General features: G+C 44.7%; 2 protein-coding genes across 6 annotated transcripts in view; one reads left to right on the top strand and one right to left on the bottom strand.

Annotated features, from left to right (window-relative positions):
* Positions 1-17,774, top strand: part of LOC112265099 (sodium channel subunit beta-4) — a 31,386-nt gene extending 13,612 nt beyond the window's left edge. The window contains exons 2-6 of one of the 2 annotated variants that reach the window (XM_024442140.2): positions 10,336-10,499; positions 10,711-10,930; positions 11,586-11,715; positions 11,939-12,005; positions 12,403-17,774. In XM_024442140.2, the coding sequence (XP_024297908.1) occupies positions 10,336-10,499; positions 10,711-10,930; positions 11,586-11,715; positions 11,939-11,987 (563 nt within the window). In that variant the 3' untranslated portion in view covers positions 11,988-12,005; positions 12,403-17,774. The remainder of the gene's footprint in view (positions 1-10,335; positions 10,500-10,710; positions 10,931-11,585; positions 11,716-11,938; positions 12,006-12,402) is intronic. The other variant, XM_024442139.2, reaches the window with a different exon arrangement.
* Positions 17,775-17,920: 146 nt separating this feature from the next.
* Positions 17,921-23,231, bottom strand: part of tmprss4a (transmembrane serine protease 4a) — a 21,409-nt gene continuing 16,098 nt past the window's right edge. For all 4 annotated transcript variants that reach the window (XM_042295890.1, XM_042295889.1, XM_042295888.1 and 1 more), the window contains exons 7-13: positions 23,215-23,231; positions 22,275-22,437; positions 21,891-22,057; positions 21,386-21,481; positions 21,104-21,246; positions 19,206-19,355; positions 17,921-19,032 (exon numbers count right to left, since the gene is read on the bottom strand). The exon at positions 23,215-23,231 is cut by the window's right edge and continues 27 nt beyond it. In XM_042295890.1, coding sequence (XP_042151824.1) covers positions 19,021-19,032; positions 19,206-19,355; positions 21,104-21,246; positions 21,386-21,481; positions 21,891-22,057; positions 22,275-22,437; positions 23,215-23,231 — 748 coding nt within the window. In that variant the 3' untranslated portion in view covers positions 17,921-19,020. The remainder of the gene's footprint in view (positions 19,033-19,205; positions 19,356-21,103; positions 21,247-21,385; positions 21,482-21,890; positions 22,058-22,274; positions 22,438-23,214) is intronic.

The raw sequence follows: 23,231 nt of genomic DNA, 5'->3' as shown, positions 1-23,231 counted from the left end.
TGTGGTTGGGTCTGCAATCAGATAACGTTGACCATTACCAAGGCATTGAATTCCTGGAGGGGCTAGTGATGCTTTATCTCTGAAATAGCCATGTAAACTACCCCGGTGGATATCTGTTGGATGTCTGTCGCGTTGCTAAAAATACAGTTGATTTTAAGCCGTTCAAATCATGTACACACACATGACCTCCTATAAATACCTGGGGTTTATTGACTCCTGAGATAATGCACTGGCATGCCAAGTCTTGGGAGGTCAAGACTTTGATCATGTATTATGGTGTAGCATTTGACTCTAGGAGTTACAATGGGGGAAGGGGAGGGTTCAGGGGGGGTCCTTTCTCTTCCTAGCTGCACCTGTCCTCTTAGCTCCACTATAACTAAGGGTCTGGCCTTTTTAGAGGTTATTTGGTACGGCTTGTGATGATGGCTTGTTAAAGTTGTTGTGAATGGAAATGGCGTTGGGAAGGGATGTGTTTGTGTGTGTGTGGGTGTGTGTGCGTTCGTTCGTGTCCGTGTGTCTGTGAGCGCGTGAATGCTTGCGTGTAGGTTAACAATTGTGTGTAAATGTGTGTTTGCATGTAAGTGCTGAGTCATGTGCATTTAATGATCACTGTGTGTGACAAGTGTGACACGGATGTTATAGAAAGGGTGTCCTGGTTTTGAGCGCGTGATGTCCTGTTGATCCACAGATTAGTCTGGACTGTGCCACGATCATGGGGCGGGCCGGCAGCACCAGGTGTTCAACCCGTACTCGTCTTAAGCTACCCTTGCTAATACCTACATCCACACCCCAATCTGATGCCCCCCCCACACACATACACACACACACACACACACACACACAGGCAGGCAAGCACAGGTAGAGTGAGAGCTAGTGACACACAGTTTTGAATGTCATCAACCCTCACCCACATACAGATATGTACTCCCCAGACCACACACGGACACTCAGCACTCCTCCCCTGTGTAGTGTTGCTGCACCGTGCTGACGGCCTGTACATAGCAATGTGTTGTAATACTAACACCATGTGCGGGCATCGTTTGCGACATTGAAGTACATGGATTAGCGTGTAACAATAGACTCCTTGCTGTGATCCGTTGTTATATTGTGAGACCGAAACACTGCAGTGGCACTTGTTTTTGTATTGCACACCTGCTGAGGGGATGATTTGAATTGCTGTACTAAAATCACAGGTGGTTGGGCCATGGTTGGGCCATTTAGATTTACTGGAGGATTATTTATGTCAAGGTTGTGAGGGCATGTTTGACAACTTCATGAATTAAGGTACCTTGGGAGAATAAATTAGATTGTAATTTATTTTAACTAGGACTGCATCAATGTTTTTCTTGGATATTTCCTAAAAACCAGTCCAAATGAACCAGAAAGACATTTATAGCAGTTCAATTTTCCTTTTGTATGAAGGGTACGTTCTAGTAATCGTCAAGAGATTTCCCATGTAGGTTACAAGGGAAATGAGTTATGCCTGTAAATTGAGAGCCTGAATGCAGCACATAGAAGGTATACACCGAAGGGTCACGGCTGAGGAGTTGATTGAAGGCAGATGTTTGAATGAATTCCTATCCCTGGGGTTGGTGGGCGCTTGCTATGGTGTATGGGTCTATTGTGGACGTCTTCCTGTTTTGAAATAAGTTGAACAATGCCTCATGTGTACTAACACAGTATGGCACAGTCCCACTGGAATTGGAAACCATTTCTAAAGATAACGATAAAGGATGATGCTCAACAAAAAATGCTTAGATAAATTATCTCTATAATGGCACCCAGAACCATTATGCTCCGCGTTCAGTGTTCTATGATTAAGTTAGATCACAGCTAAAGGTAGACTTGGCAACCTCGATTGACTCTTCCCAAAGTGGCAATGCCCAAAGGGAGGGCACATATTGGGAAATTGGAGAAATCCAAATTCTGTTCTTGTTCTAATGGGAGTCTGATGTCATTATGTGGTGCTGCTGTTTCGGTTCGTTTCTTCATTTCCTTGTCTTTCGCCAGTGTAGCTGAAGCAATGTCACCCACAGTGATCCAAGAATAATATCCTCCGCTCTGCACTGTGCTTTGGTGTGCTGTAGCTGAGGGGAGCAGTATGCCTGTAAGAGGGCCAGAGAGAGAGAGAGAGAGAGGCCTGCTGCACAGGCTGAGTGTACTTATTGTACTTCACTGCTCTACTCAGGCTGAGGTTGAGGCTCATTCTCAGGTCTACGAGTGACTCACAGGTTTCTGTCCGACTGCGTTATAAAACCGCCGGATGCGTTTCCGTATGCCTACTCCTGTAGTCACTAAGCAGAGGGCTGAAGGGACCAGCTGGATAACCAAGTGCCAGGCTAAGGCCAGGCGGCCACTAGTAAAGGCGCATGGAGAGGAAGATGGAGGAAGAGAGGGTCAGAGAAATTGAATGAGAGAGGCTTAACTTAGTGAAGAAGTAGGAACGTGAAGGGGGAAGTAGGAGAGGGATGGAGAAACAGATGCATTGTACCAGAGCTTAGTTACTTTAGGAGCTCCCATGAAAGAACGGATAAATAAAAGTTTGAGTGGAAATAGTCTTCCCCAGTGTCTGACCAAGCCTGTAGAGACACGTGGCGGGCACTCCTGCCACGAAGAAGAGGGAGACGAGGGGAGGAGAGACTAGAGGAACAGGGAGAACCAAGGGCAGATTAATTATTAACCGACTGAGTTTTGAATGCAATGTGAAGGGATGCATAGGGCAGGGGTGAGGAGAGGAGGAACAGCTAGATAGAGATTCTGAGTGATGGTGGTTCCGAGGTCAAAGAGGCAGGAGAGGCAGAATGGTTGAGATGGGGAAGAGAGGGGAAGGGACTGGTGGAGTCCATTACTCAACTAAGAATGATGAATAGGGGATACCGAAGTCAACAGAGGGTGGTGAGATCTCACACGTGAGCTCCTCCTCATGATCTTTTGAGAGTGCATCAGTCCAATGGCCACTTCCTGGGTTGTGAATAGGCAGTTCAGATGGGGAGGTTTTTGGAGAAGGGTGCCCTTTCTCTATTCCCAACTTCCTTGGAGTAGAAATTACAACAGAAGTTTGAATGGAGCATCTGACAGGAAGTTGCAGGTCAGCAGTTACTTTATATCAGTGATCAGTCCCCGGACGAGAGATAAATGCCAAAAGGATGAGATTAGGAATATAATCCGGCTTTGTACCCAAACAAACCTCTGCCTTTGTGGCTCATTTTTGGAATAACTGATCTAACTTTAGTAACTGGTATTTCCGCTTGGTTATCGGATGTGTGTATTTGTGTGTGTGTTTGTGTGTCTGTGTGTGGGTGGGGAAGGGGAAGGGGGGTCTAGGATAGCTGTTCTTGATTTAATCTGAGATTACCATGAGGTATCACAGCTGTGATGCATTCACAAGGGCCTCTAAGGGAATCAGGAGAGGACAGAGGGGCTGCGAGTTTGGGTTGCTAGCCTAGACATGTATCTTAGAGGACAAACAAGTAAACACCTCACAGAGACGCAGACAAGCAAGTTTAAGTATTTAGACGCACGCGCACACACACACACACACACACACACACACACACACACACACACACACACACCACATGCTTAAAAATGTGCTTAGTCATGATATGAGCACCACAGTAGACACTAGCTCTTAAACTTCAAGGCAGATAACACGTATCAGGTGAGCAGAAATATTCTTCATTCAATGGATATCACAGGGTTGTAAAACAGTAATGTAAAACTCTCAGACTACGGTAACAGCAGTGTCACCACAATTTCAAGTTGACTGCATCAACAGACTAAACAGTATGCTGAGTCATGGCTAATGGACGAGGAGTCAAGCCTTTTCTATAAAGTCCACGGGAAGCCTCTCTCTCTCTCGCTCTCTCTCTCAGTCTCTGTGTGTGTGTGTGTGTGTGTGTGTGTGTGTGTGTGTGTGTGTGTGTGTGTGTGTGTGTGTGTGTGTGTGTGTGCATGTGTGCGTGTGTGTGTGTGGTGCATGCGTGCGTGCGTGTGTGCGTGCCTGCGTGTGACAAAGTGATGGGAGGTGATATATTTGCCAGGCAGCAGGCAGGTAGTTGAGACTGGTGAGCAGAAAAGTAGTTCTTTAAAATCAAAACCACTGAGAGATTAGTCCTGTCCTGCCCTCCAGGGACCCATAGCACACGCACACACACGTGACTGACCAGCCGTGCTGTCCCCAACCTAGCTAGCCCAGCACTGCTGGCATCACACAGCTTATAGCAGCCTCAGAGCCCTTGAGGGCCAACATCAACAACACCACAATACCACTATGAATTGTGTAAAGATGAGGAGTAGATGAGCAGGGAGTATGGGAAAAAGAGGAGGGAAATAGAGTGCCAGTAAGAGAGAGAGAGAGAGAGAAGGAGGCAGAGAGAGAAACAGAATATATTGAGCCGCTGCAGCATTACTCTGCTGCATTATAGAGAGAGAGAGAGAGAGAGAGAGAGAGAAAGGGAGGGAGGGATATATTGCGATGCTGACCAGGGAAGTGTGCGTGCATGCAAGTGTTTGTGTGTACCGTATGTCTATGCATGTGCATCCCTAGAAATAGGTAAGGGAGATTACCAGGGAAGGCAAACGTGAAGTAGTACAAAATAGGGAGGTTAGTTGGTTTTGCATCCGCCAGCTTCCTCTCAGGTACCCCTCGCTCATTCTCCCTCTGCTTCCATTAGTCAGTTCCCTCTGCTGAAGTGTGATTGATGCTAGCCTCTGTCATTCTCAACCTCTGTCATTCTTAGCCACAGCGGCCCAGTAAAAAGAACAATCTGCCAAGATGTGACAGTGGATTGGATGGGTATAAACTATATGCCAATAGCTCCAACTAGCCCTCTAGGTGGAATTCACACCATATTGATTACACAATGCGGATGACAGGGTTAGAGTTCAGATGCAATTTAAATAGAGTCTAGGGACTAGGTGTTAGGGGCTAGGGGGTAGGAGCTAGGGATAGATTTCAGACGGGATATTCATAAAGTATGATCTAATGTGGTAATTGCCTCAGTTAATCGGTGCAATTAATGATCTGTTGAATTGTTAAGTTGCTTTAAAATAGCTGTTCAATCACAGCCAAGGACAACTATTTTAATAAAACAACTTTTTTCAGTCAATATGTTGTCATTTGAGGCTGTATTGCCATTCATTGGCACAGCAAATTTTCTATTGATCTGCAATAAATTACAGTATACTGAACAAAAATATAAACGCAACATGCAACAATTCTACTGAGTTACAGGTCATGTAAGGAAATCAGTCCATTGAAATAAATTAAGTAGGCCCTAATCTATGGGATTCACATGACTGGGCAGAGGCGCAGTCATGGGTCGGCCTGGGAGGGCATATGCCCACACACTGGGGAGCCAGGTCCAGCCAATCAGAGTGAGTTTTTCCCTAAAAAAGGGCTTAATTACAGACAGATACTCCTCTGTTTCATCAGCTGTCTGTGTGGCTGGTCTCAAATGATCCCACAGGTGAAGAAGCCTGAGGTAAAGGTCCTGGGCTCGTGTGGATTCACGTGCTCTGCGGTTGTGAGGCCGTTTGGACATACTGCCAAATTCTCTAAAATGACATTGGAGGTGGCTTATGGTAGAGAAATTAACATGAAATTATCTAAACAACAACTCTGGTGGACGTTCCTGCAGTCAGAATGCCAATTGCAATTTCCCTCAAAACTGCACATTTTAGAGTGGCCTTTTATTGTCCCCAGCACAAGGTGTAATGATCATGCTGTTTAATCAGCTTCTTGATACCTGTCAGGTGGATGTATTATCTTGGCAAAGGAGAAATGCTCACTAACAGGGATGTAAACAAATTTCTGCACAAAATTTAAAAGAAATACGCATTCTGTGCGTATGGAATATTTCTGGGATATTTCATTTTAGCTTATGAAACATGGGATCCAACACTTTACATGTTGCATAGATATTTTTGTTCAGTATAGAAAATGGAAATAGATCAATGCCACTAACAAGTTGAATGCATTTTCTACAAACACAAACACACCCATCCACCACTACAGCCATCATCCTTCGACACACAACACAACCATTCACCACTGCAGCCACCATCCTTCGACACACAAACCCCCCTCCCAGCTTCCCATCATGAAGACATCTTATTTTTGTGCATCATCATCACCTCTCTGTGGATCACAGAGAAATGTGAACACTCCTATCGTAATAGGCATCACTAACGATGAATTGTTCCATAATGGCACACATCCACTGGTCAGAGTGAAAATGAGCCAATCAAAAGCTTCGGCCATATACAGCACCATTGACCTTGGAGCTGAAGGAGAGGCTTCATCTCAGCATAGGGAAGGAAAACTAGAGCCTTGGTGGGACTGGGCTAGTTTTGGCTGGACTAGGTGGGACTGGGCTGGGCTGGCTCCAGATGGAACCTGTGCATTGGACATACCTCCAACCCCACCATAACTGCAGCCTTAAAGGACACATTTATAATAGACGGGTGGGTTGTCCACCAACATAAAAATAAAAATAAACAAGTTGCAAAAAAAAACAGACATGGTTGGCTTACAATCAAATCATTATTGACAACATAAACTATTTTTCCCTCTGCATACATTCATTTTGCCCAATAAATAACTTCTTTGTCTTTCAAATACATTGTCATCAGCTGTTGTGTGGTTGTGGCCAGTAGTTGAGGTCATGAGTTATGGTCGGTGTGGTTGTGGTCAGTAGTTGTGTGGTTCAGTAATTCTGTGGTCACTAGTTGCGTGGTTGAGGTCAGTGATTGTGGTCAGTAGTTTTGGTCAGGAGTTGTAGTCAGTAGTTGTGTGGTTCAGTAGCTGTAGTTGTGCTCAGTAGTGGCCAGTAGTTGTGGTCAGTAGTTTTAGTCAGTGGTTATGGTCAGTGGTGGTCAGTAGTTATGGTCAGTAGTTATGTGATTGTGGTCAGGAGTTGTGGTCAGGAGTTATGGTCAGTATTTGAGGTTAATAGTTGTGGTCAGTAGTTACGGTCTGTAGTTGTGGTCAGTAAAGTTGTATTCAGTAGTTATGGTCAGTAGTGGCCAGTAGTTGTGGTCAGTAGTTGTGTGGATATGGTCAGTAGTTGTGTGGTTGTGGTCAGTAATTGTGGTCAGTAGTTGTGGTCAATAGTTGTTTGGTTGTGGTCAGTGTCTAAACTGCAGTTGTTACGTGTGAAAACGTAACGTGCGATGAGAAGTGACCGGGTGAAATATGAAGTGAGTGAACGGCAACAGCTTCGCTCTATCCAATCAGAGCAGAAGGATCAACGTACAGCCCACCATTCTCTTTACAGAGAGGCAAACTAGCCAGGTATTTATAGCACAGTGCACGATCCTGAGAATGAGGACGAAGCTAGTGAGCATTAGAGATCTTCACTGTATCATTGCAGGTCGCCCAGACCAGGGAAGCATTAGAAATCTTAACGCAAGCTGTTCGGTCCAAAACAGATTCACAAATCATGGGAATTTGTCATGCTATGTAGATGTTGTCTCCCTCCGAGGCTCATGTTGCTAGGCAACAGTTGCCTTAGCAGGCCTGCTCCCTCCATGGCTAAAGCCAGTTTGAGAAACATGCTAGCAAACATTTGTGCTATGAAACTAAATTAATACTGCACTCTGACCCACACAACTTCGTTGCTAGATTCATAATAGTGTTGTTAGTCAAAGACAGGAAAGTTAATTTCAAAATGTGATGTAGTTGTATTGATATTTACAGCTGTTGTTGGTAAGTAATGAATCTGCTAGCTTCTGACATTACTGCATCTTTAATAAAAGCAGTCGATGGGTTACTAAAAGAGCTCTACCTATTGATTGGAAGAAGCTATTCCTGTTCTGCTTTCAGATTTCAAAACCAGAGAGGTAGAGGAAGATTTAATATGCTCTAAGTTTTGTCTGACTTGTTGGTGGAGTGGTCAAAACGGTAGTTGTTTGGAAAAAGTTGGGGAAAATGTATTAATGCAGTTACTAAAACAGCTGTATCGATAGATTGGTAACAGATCATTATGTTCCAATTTCAGATTTGAAAAGCAATTGTTGTCTTGGCAAAGTGGCCGACGTAGCTGATTTGTGTCAAAAATTGCACTATAAACTGGATGGTTCGAGTCCTGAATATTGATTGGCTGACAGCCATGGTATATCAGACCGTATACAACGGGTATGACAAAACATGTATTTCTACTGCTCTAATAATAGCAATAAGGCATCTCGGGGGTTTGTGGTATATGGTCAATATACCACGGCTAAGGGCTATATCCAGGTGCTCCGTGTTGCGTTGTGCTTAAGAACAGCCCTTAGTTGTGGTATATTGGCCATACCACACCCCCTCGTAATTGTTGCATTTACAGTGAATGGAACGTTGAAAGTGATGATGTCACAATGAGGCCTTTAGAATGGTGAGGAAATCATTTGAAAGTGGATGGAGGACAAAAGAAAAGACAAAAAGTTTTGTAGCTTAAAAAGTATCAAATATATCGTAACATTTTATACAAGCAACTCAGTCCAGACCAGTCTGCACGTTTTGAAATTTGAATGACATTTCTAGATGAAATGGTGTAAGAGGAATAGCGTGCTAATGAAAAAACATAATGAGAAGAAAGTATGCTGATGATTTAGCGTGGGGACTCTTGCTTTGCATGCCCCATTAGCTAGCTAAAACAAGCCATCTGCATTCATGCTTCTAGTCGTTGTTGCTAGCTATCTGACTGATCAGAGTAACAACAATTACAGAGCCTTTTTCATTTTTGTCGTGGCGTTGCCAACCCACTAGCCTGGGTGCAAGTCTGTTTCTGCTAACATTCCACTCCTTGCACTCCGTCTCATGTGCCATGTGTGGAGTGGAATGTTAGCAGAAAAAGACTGGTACCCAGGCTACCAACCCAGCCTTCTGTTGGCAATTATCATCACATCACAGTGTGTTAACATACCGTAGTATTGGCCAAGTACAAACACATTCATTTCATTAATTACCAGCCCCTGGTAACGCAGGGGCTGGGCTGAGCTGGGGTAATTGGCTGATGGGATTGCTTGGTTCTCCTGATCTGATCTATTGCCATGTTGAGCAAGGCTGGTGTGACTGCAGTACTATAGTCTTCAGTCATTTACCGTACAAACAACACACTCACGCGCACCAGGGTTGTTTACAGGCCCATACACTCAGCACACACACTCACTATCTCTTTCCCAGAATGAAATATTGAGATGGGACGAGAGGATTTAAAAATAGCCCCTGTGCAGTCCTCTCAGCGCTGACGCCAAGCCGCGTGGTGAGAATACCACCGCCCGCCGTGTTGCAGCGTACTGCACTGCATGGCCCACAGGACCAGACAGAAAACAACCCGGCCTTGTCTCTTTTTCCTCCTCCACTCTCTTATCGCTCTCTTTCTCTCCCTCTCTCTCTGTCCCTCCTCCTTCTACCCACCCACACACCCATCCGTCCATTATTTCTCTCATTTTGCTTTCCCACTCTAGGCTACTTGATTTGGATGCAGTAGAATAGAAAGGACTCAGATATTTTGGAGATCACGCCGATGCTGTGATTAGGGAGGCATGTTGACTCGTGATGGACACACACTCAAACACACAAACAAACACACGAGGGCTATATTGGCCTAGGTTGACCAGCCAGGTCACCCGTTACACAAATCAGTATTGGACGTCCGTCCATGTCTGAGGACATTGGGCGACGACGTGGAAACCGGCCGCTAGGGGCAACAGTGAGCGCTGAGGGTTTTGATTTGATTTGATTTGCTGCTAGGGGATAGCAGTTGGGCGTAAGCATCTGCCTCAGATTCCACGTTGCAAGTTGAAATTCGGCAATAGAAAGTTATTTTTTAGATTTTTGTTTTAAGCCTCATACCGAACCTTAACCCTTACCTTAACCATTCAGAGTTAATGCCTAACCTTAAGATTTCAGAGTTCATGCCTTTACTTAACCTTAAATACTTTGATATTTGACGTTTGCAACAACTTTGAATTTTGAGAAACATCGATGAACATCTAATTCTAACATGAGACTGTGAGAGCTAGTTGAGGTGTGTATGTAAGAACACACCTGTGTGTATTGTGCCCCAGTGTCAGCTGGGTAAGTGATAATACTAACAGCCATCTAACAGCCAGGCCACTATAAAAATAGCTGGAGATAAGAGAGGAACGGTCATGTAGGCTACTGCTGTTGGTGAAAAACAAATGATGCCCTCATTCTTTCTCTTCCTCGTTCTCTCTTTCTCTCTGTGTCGAGCATTTCAATTTCTGTCTTCCAGTGTGCCAAATCATTGAATCCCAAATTGTTTACTTACAAATCTAATCATATTCTCTCTCTCTCTCCTTCCCTCCCTCCTCCGTCCCTTCCAGGGGTATGGTGTGCTTCAGCGCTGGAGGTGTCAGTGGGGAAGGTGCCCTTCATGGAAGCGATGAACGGCAGCACGGTGCTGTTACCCTGCATCTACTCCAGCTGCATCGGCATCAAAAACCTCTACTTCAACTGGCACTACAACGACAACGGCACCATGGCGAAGGCACGACACCGACTGACACGGTCATCTCCCTCACTAACACCCCCTCAATGAGCAACGTGACATCCCACTCCTGTCTCAACATCTCTCCCCCTCGCCCCTGTTCTCCACCTCATTCCTCCTCTCTCTCGCTTCCTCCTGTTCTCCCTATCCCTCTTCCACTCCCTCCTCTTCTCCCTCTCCTTCCTCTCCCCCCCTCCCTATTCCTCTCCAGCTGTGTGAGGGGGTGATCCCTATAGAAGGTGTGGAACCACGGGTGCAGGAGTACCAGGAGCGGATAGAGTTTGTGGGCAGCAGCAAGCACAATAACATCTCCATCCTGCTGTTCAACGTGACCTTCGAGGACGAGGGCGAGTACACCTGTTTCGCCCGGAACCCCAAGGAGAAGAACCGCAACCATAGCGCCGTCTTCACCCTGTTCGTGGTGGATGAACGTAAGACACGGCACAGTCCCTGACTGCATACGACGTACCCATTGACGACCTTTCCCTACTTTAGGTTCTAGGCCACCCGGTCACCAGTCTTTTTGATGTCTTCTAGTGGAAGTAGGGGCACATATCGGCTTCATTTGTCATGTGTCCAAGTTCCACATTGTGTAATGGCTCAAGAATACTCTGACATCCGTTCCATGGTCAAGTGTTACGTTGCAGCACAATCTATTTATTGTCCAACCGAATGTGTTGCTTGTGGTGTGTACCCAGTATGCACTAGAATCAATTCCTTGGAGGTAAAAGCTACATGGAGTTGTATCCTATCTCCTCATGAGCGGATCACTCGATCTCCCAGCGCTGTGGTTGTGAGACTGATCCACACCTCCTCTGTTCTTCCCTCCTTCTCTCTCATTGTCGCCTGGTAAAAGACGTGTGCCCGTTTTGTTTTTCTTGAATGTTTTACAGATACACCAGCTCTTTGATGCATGCTGTCAAAGATGTGCATCAAATGACCTCTTCATATTCTCCTGGATAGAATGTACACCTGACTATCATTATAGGGAAACAGCTGAATACTCATCTTATTGAACCCTCTCTTCCTCTCACCATTCCTCCCTCCCTTCCACCCTCTCTCTTGTTATCCACCTCCTCTCCCCAGTGAAAGTGGTTGACAATACCGTAACCACCATCATTGTGTCTGTCGTTGGCGGAGTCATCGGGTTGATCATTGTTGTCATGGTGACAAAGACTGTGGTGCTCCTCATCCTAAAAAAGTCTGCAGAGAAGAAGTAAGTGATTCAAAGCTCAGGTGTATAAGAGATGGCAGAGTATGCAGTTAGTATGTATTATATGAGTATGTGTGGCTGCAGCCTGGGAGCAGCACAGGAGCAGCCACAGAGTGGCACCCATTGAGCTGTTTGGGAGTTAAGTGCCTTGCTCAAGGGCATCTGAGATATTAATGCCAGCAACCCTCTGGTTGCCAGCTCACCCCCTTCACATTTTTCCCGTCAGCGCTGGGATTCGAACCGACAGCTCTTCGGCTACCGCCTCCCCCCTTTGAAACTGTCATGGAACATTGGTATGCATGCCTTTATCAACATTTCTTTACTTGCCTTTAGTTCTTCACACTGACTCTGACCTTCTCTCTTTTCCTGTCTCTCTCTATTTGTGATGCGCACCTCTGCGTCATCTCTCTCTGTGTCTCTCTCTGTGTCTCTCTCTCTCTGTGTCTTTCTCTGTGTCTCTCTCTCTCTCTGTGTCTCTCTCTCTGTGTCTCTCTCTGTGTGTGTCTCTCTCTCTCTGTCTCTCTCTCTGTCTCTCTCTCTCTCTGTGTCTCTTTCTGTCTGTCTGTCTCTCTCTCTCTCTCTCTCTCTCTCTCTCTCTGTGTCTCTCTCTGTCTTTCTCCCTCTCTCTCTCTTCCTCTGTCTCTTTCTCTTTCTCTTTCTCTTTCTCTTCCTCTTCCTCTCCTATCACAGTAAAGAGTGCCTTGTGAGCTCAGGACAGGACAACACAGAAAATGGACTCAGCGCAGCCAAAGCGGACAACAAAGCCACACCAAAGGCATGAAACATGTGCACCTATGTATATGTACATATATGTCTGTACATGTATATATGTACACATGAAAATATATTGAACAGGCATAGAAAGAAAGCTATTATCAATTAACTGTTTTATCTTTATCTAATGACAAAAGTATAACATAAACCAATGTGAAATAGTATGTCAAATGTATATTTTAAATTGTGCTAGAGATTTTGGGGAACATGATAACTGATCAGGGCTGGATCAGACACTCCAATGACACACCCTAAAGATTGTGTATCCGATTCGAAGTTTATTGGGGTATTTATCTGAATCACGCGAAAGCCTACTTTCCGAACATTTCTGGAATCAACATCAATGTCTCACCAGTTACTCATTCATGTACACTATGTAAAAACATCTGGTTGACGTTTATTGGGATGAATCTTGTCCTGGGGGCAGAGCTCAGCGGTTTCCGCTAGATTTAAGATGAGGGTTAGTCATAAGGTTAACAGTGTGGTTAAGGTTAGAGTTAAGGTTAAGGTTAGGTTTAAAACAGAGGAGGCTGCCGGGTGGAGCTAGAGGAGGATGGACTCATTGTAATGCCTTTAATGGAATGGAGTCAAATGTGGTTTCCATATGTTTAATGTGTTTGACACCTTTCCATCATTCCATTCCAGTCATTACAATGAGCGTGTCCTCCTATAGCTCCTCCCACCAGCCTCCTCTGGTTTATAATCAGATTTTTACTTTGTGGCTAAACCAGCTAGTGACCACCCTGCAGAGCTGCCTCCAGGACAAGATTCGTCCCAATAAACACACACACAGTAACTCACACACTGCCAAGTTCTACGAACTGCCATATTGTATACTCTACAACAGCACAATATATTCTGACCATCTCTGCAGCTCTTTTGATTACGAGACATATTTATGGTAGCCTACTGCCCGATAGAGATTCTTTGTACTCTCTGTGCACCTTGTACAGGGGGCAAACAGCTTCCCTCCTTTAACCATAGTGAACCTTCACAGTCCATTTTTGACAGAAAGGCAATGCCTTGAAAGCTGATCCGGAACTAATTCCATACAGTATCAATTGTGCCTATTCAATAGGATATACAGTAACTAAAAGATCTTCACCACTATGATGAACGACTGCTCCGGTTACTAAGGTCAAGACTCTTCATTAGATCTGCGTACAGAGTAGAAATACTGTCCTTTGGACGGCAACGCAGTGGGCTGGGTTATGAGCCCAATGTCACTGCGGAGGAAAGGAATGTGATAAAGGAGAAGAGGAAGAAGGGAGTCATTGGAGTGTATATTAGATCCAGGCCGGAACTGGTTTGATTCATTTTTGCATTAGATGAAACACAGGTGCCTGTACTCACTTCCTGCTCCCTTCGCTTTTAGGGAGCCTTAAAACCGCCATGAAAAACACACAGAAAAAAAAAGATTTAAAAAACACCGAAAATATCAAAAAGATCCAGACCTAAAGTAAAGACAATTCCCGCGTAACCCATTTCCCTGTAGAAATGAATGAACATTTATGATGCTGCTTCTAACAAATAACCAATGCATTTTTCTTAGCATGTGAATGTTGTTTATATATATGCGACACGTCCATACCACAGGAAAGACTGCTCTCTAGTGTTCTGTCATCACCTGGCCTGCATGCATAGTGGATCTGTAGGCTACTTGCAGTTTCTTCACATCCACTTCATTCGATACAAACCCCCATAGCACTAATCATGTTTATGTGGCGACTAGCCTATAACAGGATAATGCCCTCCATCTTCAATACTGCAAAACATTGCACCATTGACTCAGATGCCAACTACCAAGCTGGCTCATCATCACTACCCCCTTGACCTTGTGTAGCCTACACTGTCCCGTATTCAAATCAATTGCCATATGAACCAAATGTCCCACTACTGGTATGCATGAGTTTGAGCTGCAGAATGTAGCTAATACAAAGGTTCGTTGTCCGTAATCAAGGCGTTCCTTTATGACTCCGGCCCCTCAAGACTGAATGTCATATTGCCTCGATGGGAAACATGCAATTCTCAAAGCGAGCATCTCAAACCAGGCCAAGCCATAACTCATCTGTTTAAATGTATTTATCTCATTTTCAACCTGTTTCTAAAGCAAATGGGTTACTTGTACATCCATATTTGTTCAAATTCAGAGGTGCCACTTGAAGTGACGACCACACCTTTATACGTCTAGGTGTGTGTAAAGCATCATTGTAGTTGCAGAGCTAAGACCCATACATGAATGTCCACTTCGTAGGTTTTACTCATCTGAGATGGAAATGTAGTAGGCCCCTCCATCTCCGTCTCCTCGTCCTGAGACAGTAAAATATACAGGGCTTTAGGGAGAGAGTGGTGCTGTAGACTTAGGAAGGGTGTTAATAGGAACCTTAGTTGTGTAGAGTATCCTTATGAACATCTAGACTGTGGTTGATATGAGGAGTAGAGAGCGATGTGCTTGTAGACTTTGCAGGGAAGGTGATGTTTGCCCCGGTTGATTGTAACCGTATTGTGTGTGGCGATAGATAGATAACAAGTTAGATCTGGACAACTAGTCTGTCTAGGGATAATCCCTTCTAGACCTCCCTCCTTCTATTCCCTCACCATGTTGAGGTTAGCATCGTTGGAAAGGTCTCCCTCATCACTTGACCTGCAGTACCTTTTTTTTTTAATTACCAGGGGCCCCGGTGACATGGAGAGCCAGGGAATGCTTTTAGACCGAGCGCTGCCATACCCACATCCATCCCTTGGTTGTGATTTGAATCCTATAGGGTCATTTAGTGGATGTAGTCGTGGCACTAGACTTACGTTTGCCATGTAATGTCTTAGCTTTAGAGAGCATAAGGTGACACACATGATATTGCGGCATCGTTCCAGCAGGTTCTTGCAGAATCACCTTGTTCACCCTTTACCGTCACTGCCGTTTCTGTACTCTACTCATACATGACCTGTGTTTAACGGAAGCAATACGACTGGCAACTTTCATGTGCTGTTGTGGTGGTGAAACAGATGATGCAATAGCCAACTCATGAAACTAGATACTGGGTACGGAGGTGTGCTACCTGCTTTATGCACTGATGTACCATCTGTTTGCATTGATGTGGTCCATGGTGGCACTCCTGTCCATTGTATTACCCCGTTGAAAACCAGTGACACACACACACACACACACACACACACACACACACACACACACACACACACACACACACACACACACACACACACACACACACACACACACACACACACACACACACACACACACACACACACACACACACACACTCTCTCTCTCTATTGGTTCCATGTAGTCAGTGAACCATTACTCCTTTGGCATTGGGGAAAAGCACACAAAGCCTGCCTCTGGGAGAAAAGCAATACAGTTGATCCTTGTCTGTCAAGCCCTTCGTTGAGGTATTCGGAAGGATCGTGTCGATGAAGAAAATTATTCATAAGGCTAGTTATTGTATCCGTATCTTGTTGTTTGCAGATTCATTGTCCCTTCTGTAACTTTAATCAGATCTGACAATGTACAAAAATACCATTAGTATTTCTTGTGTGTTACAAAGTACAGAGTTGTCCTTCACTGTTCACTGCTTCAGTATCTCTAGGAGAACAGTATCTGTTCAAGCCCCTCAGTATGAACAGTTCCACAAGCTCTGAGCTCAACTAGCCAAGTCTGAACTGAGATCAACCAGCTCTGAGCTCGACTAGCCATGTCTGAGCTGAGATCCACAAGCTCTGAGCTCAACTGGCCATGTCTGAGCTGAGATCCACAAGCTCTGAGCCTGATTGTGCACGTCTGAGCTGCGGGGCGCAGCAGTGAGCATGCCCAGTGTAGTGATCCTCTAGAGGCAGTCGCATAGCCGCAGTGATGCATTGTGGGCCACATGTTATGATGGACTAAAAGCTGCAATCAGCTCAAGCCTGCGTCGCCGCGGCAGATCCACACGACTCACCCTGTGAACCAACGTCTCAGGCAACACAGACTAACAGCATGGCTGGTAGTATTACGAGTATTACTTACAGCACAGTATTATTAGGCACCATTTGATACAATCTTATCACACTTGCACAACCATGAAATGAAACAAATGTCATGTCTCTGTTGGTTTTGATACCTTGTGCACATTATGACAGTACACAGAAATGCAGCAAGCCTTCAATGATGATTCACTGTTTTTACGACTACAGCAAAAACCCGGAAAATGATACAGAGCTAAATCTCACGTTCAGTGTTATCAAAATACTTATCTAGCATGGGAAATCCAATCAACGCTAATACATGCCATGAATTCTCTGCAGCTCAAATAAGAATACTCCGATTTGCTAATAATGCATTGTGCATTGCCACAAGGTATATGTGTTCAACATAAAGATCTACAATGAAAGTCGGGACACAAATATAAATATATCCAGTCCTAACATTGTCTGCTTCTTATATAATAGATGTATTAATCATCTGATTTGATACTAATATGGGTTTCCTGTGGCCCACTGCCAGAGTGACTCCTACTCACACTGCCACGCCAAGAGTTTGTGAAGTCTGCTCTCTGCTTCCCACATTCCAGTGCAGAGAACACCTCCTGCGCCAACCTGCAGTATACTGTACAGTACAGGTCCTCTGGCCAAACTGCATTTTAAAACTCCTTTTCTACGTTTTAGCCCACCAAGGCCAAGCAAACAAATAAGCAAAATAAAGTTGTGTCTATTTTCATCCTTATCACAATGGGTGTGCATTTGTAGCCAACTGAAGCTACCCACAGCACAGTCTACTCTATAGTCAAATAGATAGGAATTTACTCTGAGCTCATAAGGTAGCCAGGTTACTGCCTGTTAGGATCACTACACACACACACACACACACACACACACAGGTTTACACAGTTTTCACCCATGATCCTCTACTCCACAGAGCTGTTCAGGGTTATGAGGAGGGGCTGTTTTCGCTCCCTCACTGGCCTCACCCACAGGGTGACTGTCTGCATGAGGGCTAATGTGGCTCGTGCAGAGGAAAACAGCTCGCCCTCTCACCCACCAAAACACACACCCGCTTACTGTGAGGCAGTCACTGACTGACCTGACTCAACCCCCTGTCTCAAGAGGTGATGCTTCCTTTAAGAACTATAAAGTGAATGTGCAACACACCCCTCCTACTCCTGTTTCTGTAATAGTGTCTAACGTTCTCCCCTCTCATTAACTATGCACCCCAATTGTTTTTTTCCTCTGGAATTGTAGAGAAGATTAAAAAAAAGTATATATACAGGAAATAAAGGTTTGCATAAAAGGAGTCACTGTTGTGGATGTGTCCGTCTGTTGCTGTGTGAGCCTGTGGATGAACTTTATTGTTACTACGGTCTTCTAACTTCCCTACATAGCATCCTGGAAGTAGAATCAGACACTGCCGAGACATCCCATCACTCAAAGTTCATCCCAATCCAAATCTGATCATTTATTGAACACAGGCATCCCCTTTATCAAACATACCAACAAATACAGACACATTTCTATCTTACACAGACAACCATTTCTACATAGTAAACTATATTTAAAGAAAACACTCAAATGTTCACAATGTCAAAAAAGAAAATACACGCTATTAAATCAGAACCGTGTACATATAGTGCAAGTAAGGATTGTTCCGATTGCCCAATGGAAATCTGTCGGCACATAGTGAATAGGTCTGACCAGCGGAAAGCGTAAAAGTGAATCCATGACGGGATGTACAGTACGGCTAACGCCCCCTCCAATGACACATAATATGAAGAAAGGTTCACGTCACCGCACCGTACTTGAGGATCATTTAACATGAGGTAAAAATGCGATTTTCAACTGCATGACACAAAACTTCATCACCAATATATTTTCATGAAGACATTTCACCCATGGAAAGTTGGGAGAACATGTTGAACATTGTGCAATGCATGTCAATACTCACATAAAGATGTGGTCACATGACGACTTTACATTTATTAAAAATTGGTCAAGTACAGTTGGTGTATGGCGGCCTTCTCGCAACCTCATTGACAAAAAGACAGCTGAGGCACTTGGTGAGACTCCTGTCTCAAAGTACTCAGTCATGTGGAAAACCCAGGCTTCGTCCCAAACGGCCCCCTATTCCCTTGATAGTGCACTACTTTGAACCATAGTTCTCTGATCAAGAGTAGTGCACTATAAAGGCAATAGGGTGCCATTTCGGACGCAACCCTAGACCGACTGTCGTCTCCAGCGACATTGTTACACTACCACGTCAGTGGTCCCTGAGGCACCTAAAATGGCACGTCACACTGTAAACAACCTGTTGTAGTAAATAAGTAGTGTGTGTTCGTGTCTGTGTCTATCTGAGTGTGCTGGCATTTGTGTGTGTGTGTGTGTGTGGTTGTGTGTGTGTGTTATGTATTCTTGTAGGTGTTTTAAATTGCACTTCGAAGAGGATTCCTCTTCTATTCCCGTAACAGAGCTCCATGTAGATCCACTGAAATCCATTCAGGTGGCCCATCCCAATAGAGCATTGGCTTTTGGTCATGTTTTGAGGCTTCAAGGGTTTTTCTAGAACAATAAAGTACACATGGTCAAACCATTGCATAGAGGACGATACACTATTATTATTCTTGGTTTTCAGGGCAGCAGCATACAACATCTAGACTTTACATAGTACTTAGTCAAATGAAACACTCTTAAAATACACTAGCTCCTTGCCTCTCCTGTGTGAGCGTACATACCTCCATGACAGTGTGGATCCAGTTGAGCATTTCGTCCACGTTGCAGTAGACCCCTGGTTGACCCTCTCTGGCACAGCCGATCCCCCAACTCACCACCCCCACCAGCTGCCATTGTTCTGACAGGTACACCAGAGGACCACCACTGTCTCCCTACAACACATGACCCAACAGTGGCATTAAGTACACTGGAATTAGGCACTATACCCGTATGTCAAAGGCCACATTTGAGGTTGGATATTCTATACTCAATAAAGTGTTAAGGTCGTCCCATTTGTTTTTTTTTTTTTACAGGACAAGGCATTGAATGTATTCATGCCAAAAGCTATCTTAGTTTCTCTTCTGTTTTTTCTCAAAGCAAACATTCTACTTTACAGTGGCTTGTGAAAGTAATTAAAATAGATTATTGGGGGGTTTGTATCACTTGATTTACACAACATGACTACCACTTGGAAGATGCAAAATATATTTTTGGTGAAACAAAAAAACTTGAACATGCATAACTATTCACCCCTCAAGGTCAATACTTTGTAGAGCCACCTTTTGCAGCAATTCCAGCTGCAAGTCTCTTGGGGTATGTCTTTATTAGCTTGGCACATCTAGCCACTGGGACTTTGGCCCATTCTTCAAGGCAAAACTGCTCCAGCTCCTTCAAGTTGGATGGGTTCCGCTGGTGTACAGTAATCTTTAAGTCATACCATGGATTCTCAATTGGATTGAGGTCTGGGCTTTGACTAGGCCATTCCAAGACATTTAAATGTTTCCCCTTAAACCACTCGACTGTTGATTTAGCTGTATGCTATGGTCATTGTCCTGCTGGAAGGTGAACCTCTGTCCCAGTCTCAAATCTCTGGAAGACTGAAACAGGTTTCCCTCAGGAATATCCCTGTATTTAGCGCCATCCATCATTCCTTCAATTCTGACCAGTTTTCCAGTGTCTGCCGATGAAAAAAAAAACACAGCATGATGCTGCCACCACCATGTTTCACTGTGGGGATGTTGTTCTCGGGGTGATGAGAGGTGTTGGGTTTGCGGCAGACATAGCATTTTCCTTGATGGCCAAAAAGCACAATTTTAGTCTCATCTGATCAGAGTATCTTCTTCCATATATTTGAGGAGTCTCTCACATGCCATTTGACGAACACCAAACGTGTTTGTTTATTTTTTTCTTTAAGCAATGGCTTTTTTTCTGGCCACTCTTCTATAAAGCCCAGCTCTGTGGAGTGTACGGCTTAAAGTGCTCCTAGGGACAGATACTCCAATCTCCACTGTGGAGCTTTGCAGCTCCTTCAGGGTTATCTTTTGTCTCTTTGTTGCCTCTCTGATTAATGCCCTCCTTGCCTGGTCCATTAGTTTTGGTGGGTGGCCCTCTTTTGGCAGGTTTAGTGTGGTGCCATATTCTTTCCATTTTTTAAATAATGGATTTAATGGTGCTTCGTGGGATGTTCAAAGTTTCGGATATATTTTTATAACCCAACCCTGATCTGTACTTCTCCAGAACTTTGTCCCTGACCTTGCTTGGTAGTGCCCCTTGCTTAGTGGTGTTGCAGACTCTGGGGCTTTTCAGATCAGGTGTATATATACTAAGATCATGTGACACTTAAGATTGCACACAGGTGGACTTTATTAAAGAAATTATGTGACTTCTGAAGGTAATCGGTTGCACCAGATCTTATGTAGGGGCTTCATAGCAAAGGGGTGACGACATTTGCACGCACCACTTTTCCGTTTTTTTATTTTTTGAAACAAGTAATATTTTTCATTACACTTCACCAATTTGGACTATTTTGTGTATGTCCATTATATGAAATCCAAATAAAAATACATTTAAATTACAGTTTGTATATGCAACACAATGGGAAAAACACCAAGGGGGTGAATACTTTTGTAAGGCACTGTACCTGACATGCATCCACTTTGCCCTCCAGGTAACCAGCGCAAAGCATTCTGGGAGTAATTGAGTCACCGTAGACAGTGGGACTAGAGCACTGATCACTGTCTATAAGGGGAAGGATAGCCTTCTGGAGGACAGGAGACACTTTACCTGATGGGAGAGAAAAGGTGACAGAGGGATGAGAAAGAGAAGAGGGGAAATCGACTAACATTTCAGTACATGTGCTTGTTGGATAGAGATGAAGAGGGTGAGAGAAAGGGAAGGGTAGTTTTGTTTGTTGTATGTTCACCCTTCTCATGGAGGTAGCCCCAGCCCGTCACCGTCATAGAGTCTCCTGCCTTCAGGCCCAGGTTCTTAGGGGGCAAACACACGGGCCGACGAGAGTCTGGTGGAGGAAACACAGAACTTTATTGACATCTACTTCCTCAAATATACGTCACAGACTACAATCTAAATATACAGTATTTCCCTAGAGGGATGTCCAATGTTGCAACTCACTGAAATAGACAGTTTGATAAATTGGCCACTAGAGGTCAGAAGCTACCCTGAATGCATTCTCTCTTCCCAGAATCTGCATTTTTACAAATACATATTTCCATATCATTATGTAGTGCTCTTAGCATTCATTTTTGAGAGGGCTGAAAAATGTTCCTCACGGGAAGTCATTCAAAACCAGAATAGGTGGAGATGGGGCTTCTCCTATGACTAGCCTTTGCAAAAACTAGGAACTGTCCAGCAAATTCAGTGCCACAGTCTGTGTGTTGCTAAAATGTAACGTTGGGGAAGTGACATACTTCCTACAGTGATGGGTTTGGTCAGCCTCATCATGGCCAGGTCGTAGTCGTTGCTGGCTGCGTTGTAGTCTCCGTTCAGTATGATCCTGTCTACATATGAGCCTCCCAGTGTGCCCATGTAAGTCCTCCCAGACACCACCCGCCAGCGACTCAGCTCCTTCTTACTACTGTAGGACCAGGAGAGAGAAGAGGTACAGGGGTTAACAGCCAGGCCTCGGTCTCTATCACCAGATACTTAAGCCTATTATACAATTGCAGACCTTGTGGGAGTTTCCACGTTGGATGGTCAGAGTTACATGTGTTATGTCTGTTTAAGCTAGTTGTAGATATTCACACATATTCTACAGTGTATATAGTTTGTATTGGATGTGCAGTGGTACTGACCCAGAGAAGCAGTGTGCTGCTGTGACGACCCAGCGTGACGACACCAGTGACCCTCCGCAGGTGTGTTGTCCGTTCTGCTGAAGGCTCACCTGCCACGGCCAGTCTTCTATAGACGTATCCACACCCCCCACGACACGGTCCGATCTCCCCCGCTCTCCACAGTCTGAAACACACACACACACAGGGGAAAGAGAGTTTATTTATCCGTTATAAGTTGACTGAGAACACGTTCTCGTTTGCAGCAACGACCTGGGGAATAGTTACAGGGGAGAGGAGGGGGATTCATGAGCCAATTGTAAACCGGGGATTATTAGGTGACCGTGATGGTTTGAGGGACAGATTGGGAATTTAGCCAGGACACCCCTACTCTTACGATAAGTGCCATGGGATCTTTAATGACCTCAGAGAGTCAGGACACCCGTTTAACGTCCCATCCAAAAGACGGCACCCTACACAGGGCAGTGTCCCCAATCACTGCCCTGGGACATTGGGATATTTTTTTAGACCAGAGGAAAGAGTGCCTCCTACTGGCCCTCCAACACCACTTAGTTCCACTGTTAGTTCCACTGACAGTTAGTTCCACTGAAGAGTTTTGTAAAGTGCTAAGGCACACAAAGGTAGTTTGACGAGTAAATGTAGAATTAGCGCTGGAAGCGAACTCAAAGTAGCCCTTTGGCAATTAGCGTTGCTACCTGTCAGTTAAGTGACACACTCAAGCTACCACTGACCCATTACAAAGTGGCTTGTTGCCTGGATCCTGTCCAGTTTGCCTGCATTCTCCAGTCTCAGTCTTTTTGTCTCTCTCCCTTGTATAATTCAACTCCTAGAGAACTTGGATGACTTTCAAGTAGTCAGAGGAGGAGTAGTCAGAGGAGGAGTCTAATAGTGGGGCATTGGGAGGTGACAGAGTGTGAGGTGGGGTATCAGAGGCAGAACTTACCGGAGCAGGTCAGGGAG

This window comes from Oncorhynchus tshawytscha, linkage group LG13, assembly GCF_018296145.1.
Source record: "Oncorhynchus tshawytscha isolate Ot180627B linkage group LG13, Otsh_v2.0, whole genome shotgun sequence".
NCBI lineage: Eukaryota > Metazoa > Chordata > Actinopteri > Salmoniformes > Salmonidae > Oncorhynchus > Oncorhynchus tshawytscha.
Note: the sequence above shows the minus strand (reverse complement) of the source record. Positions and strands in the feature narration are given on the sequence as shown.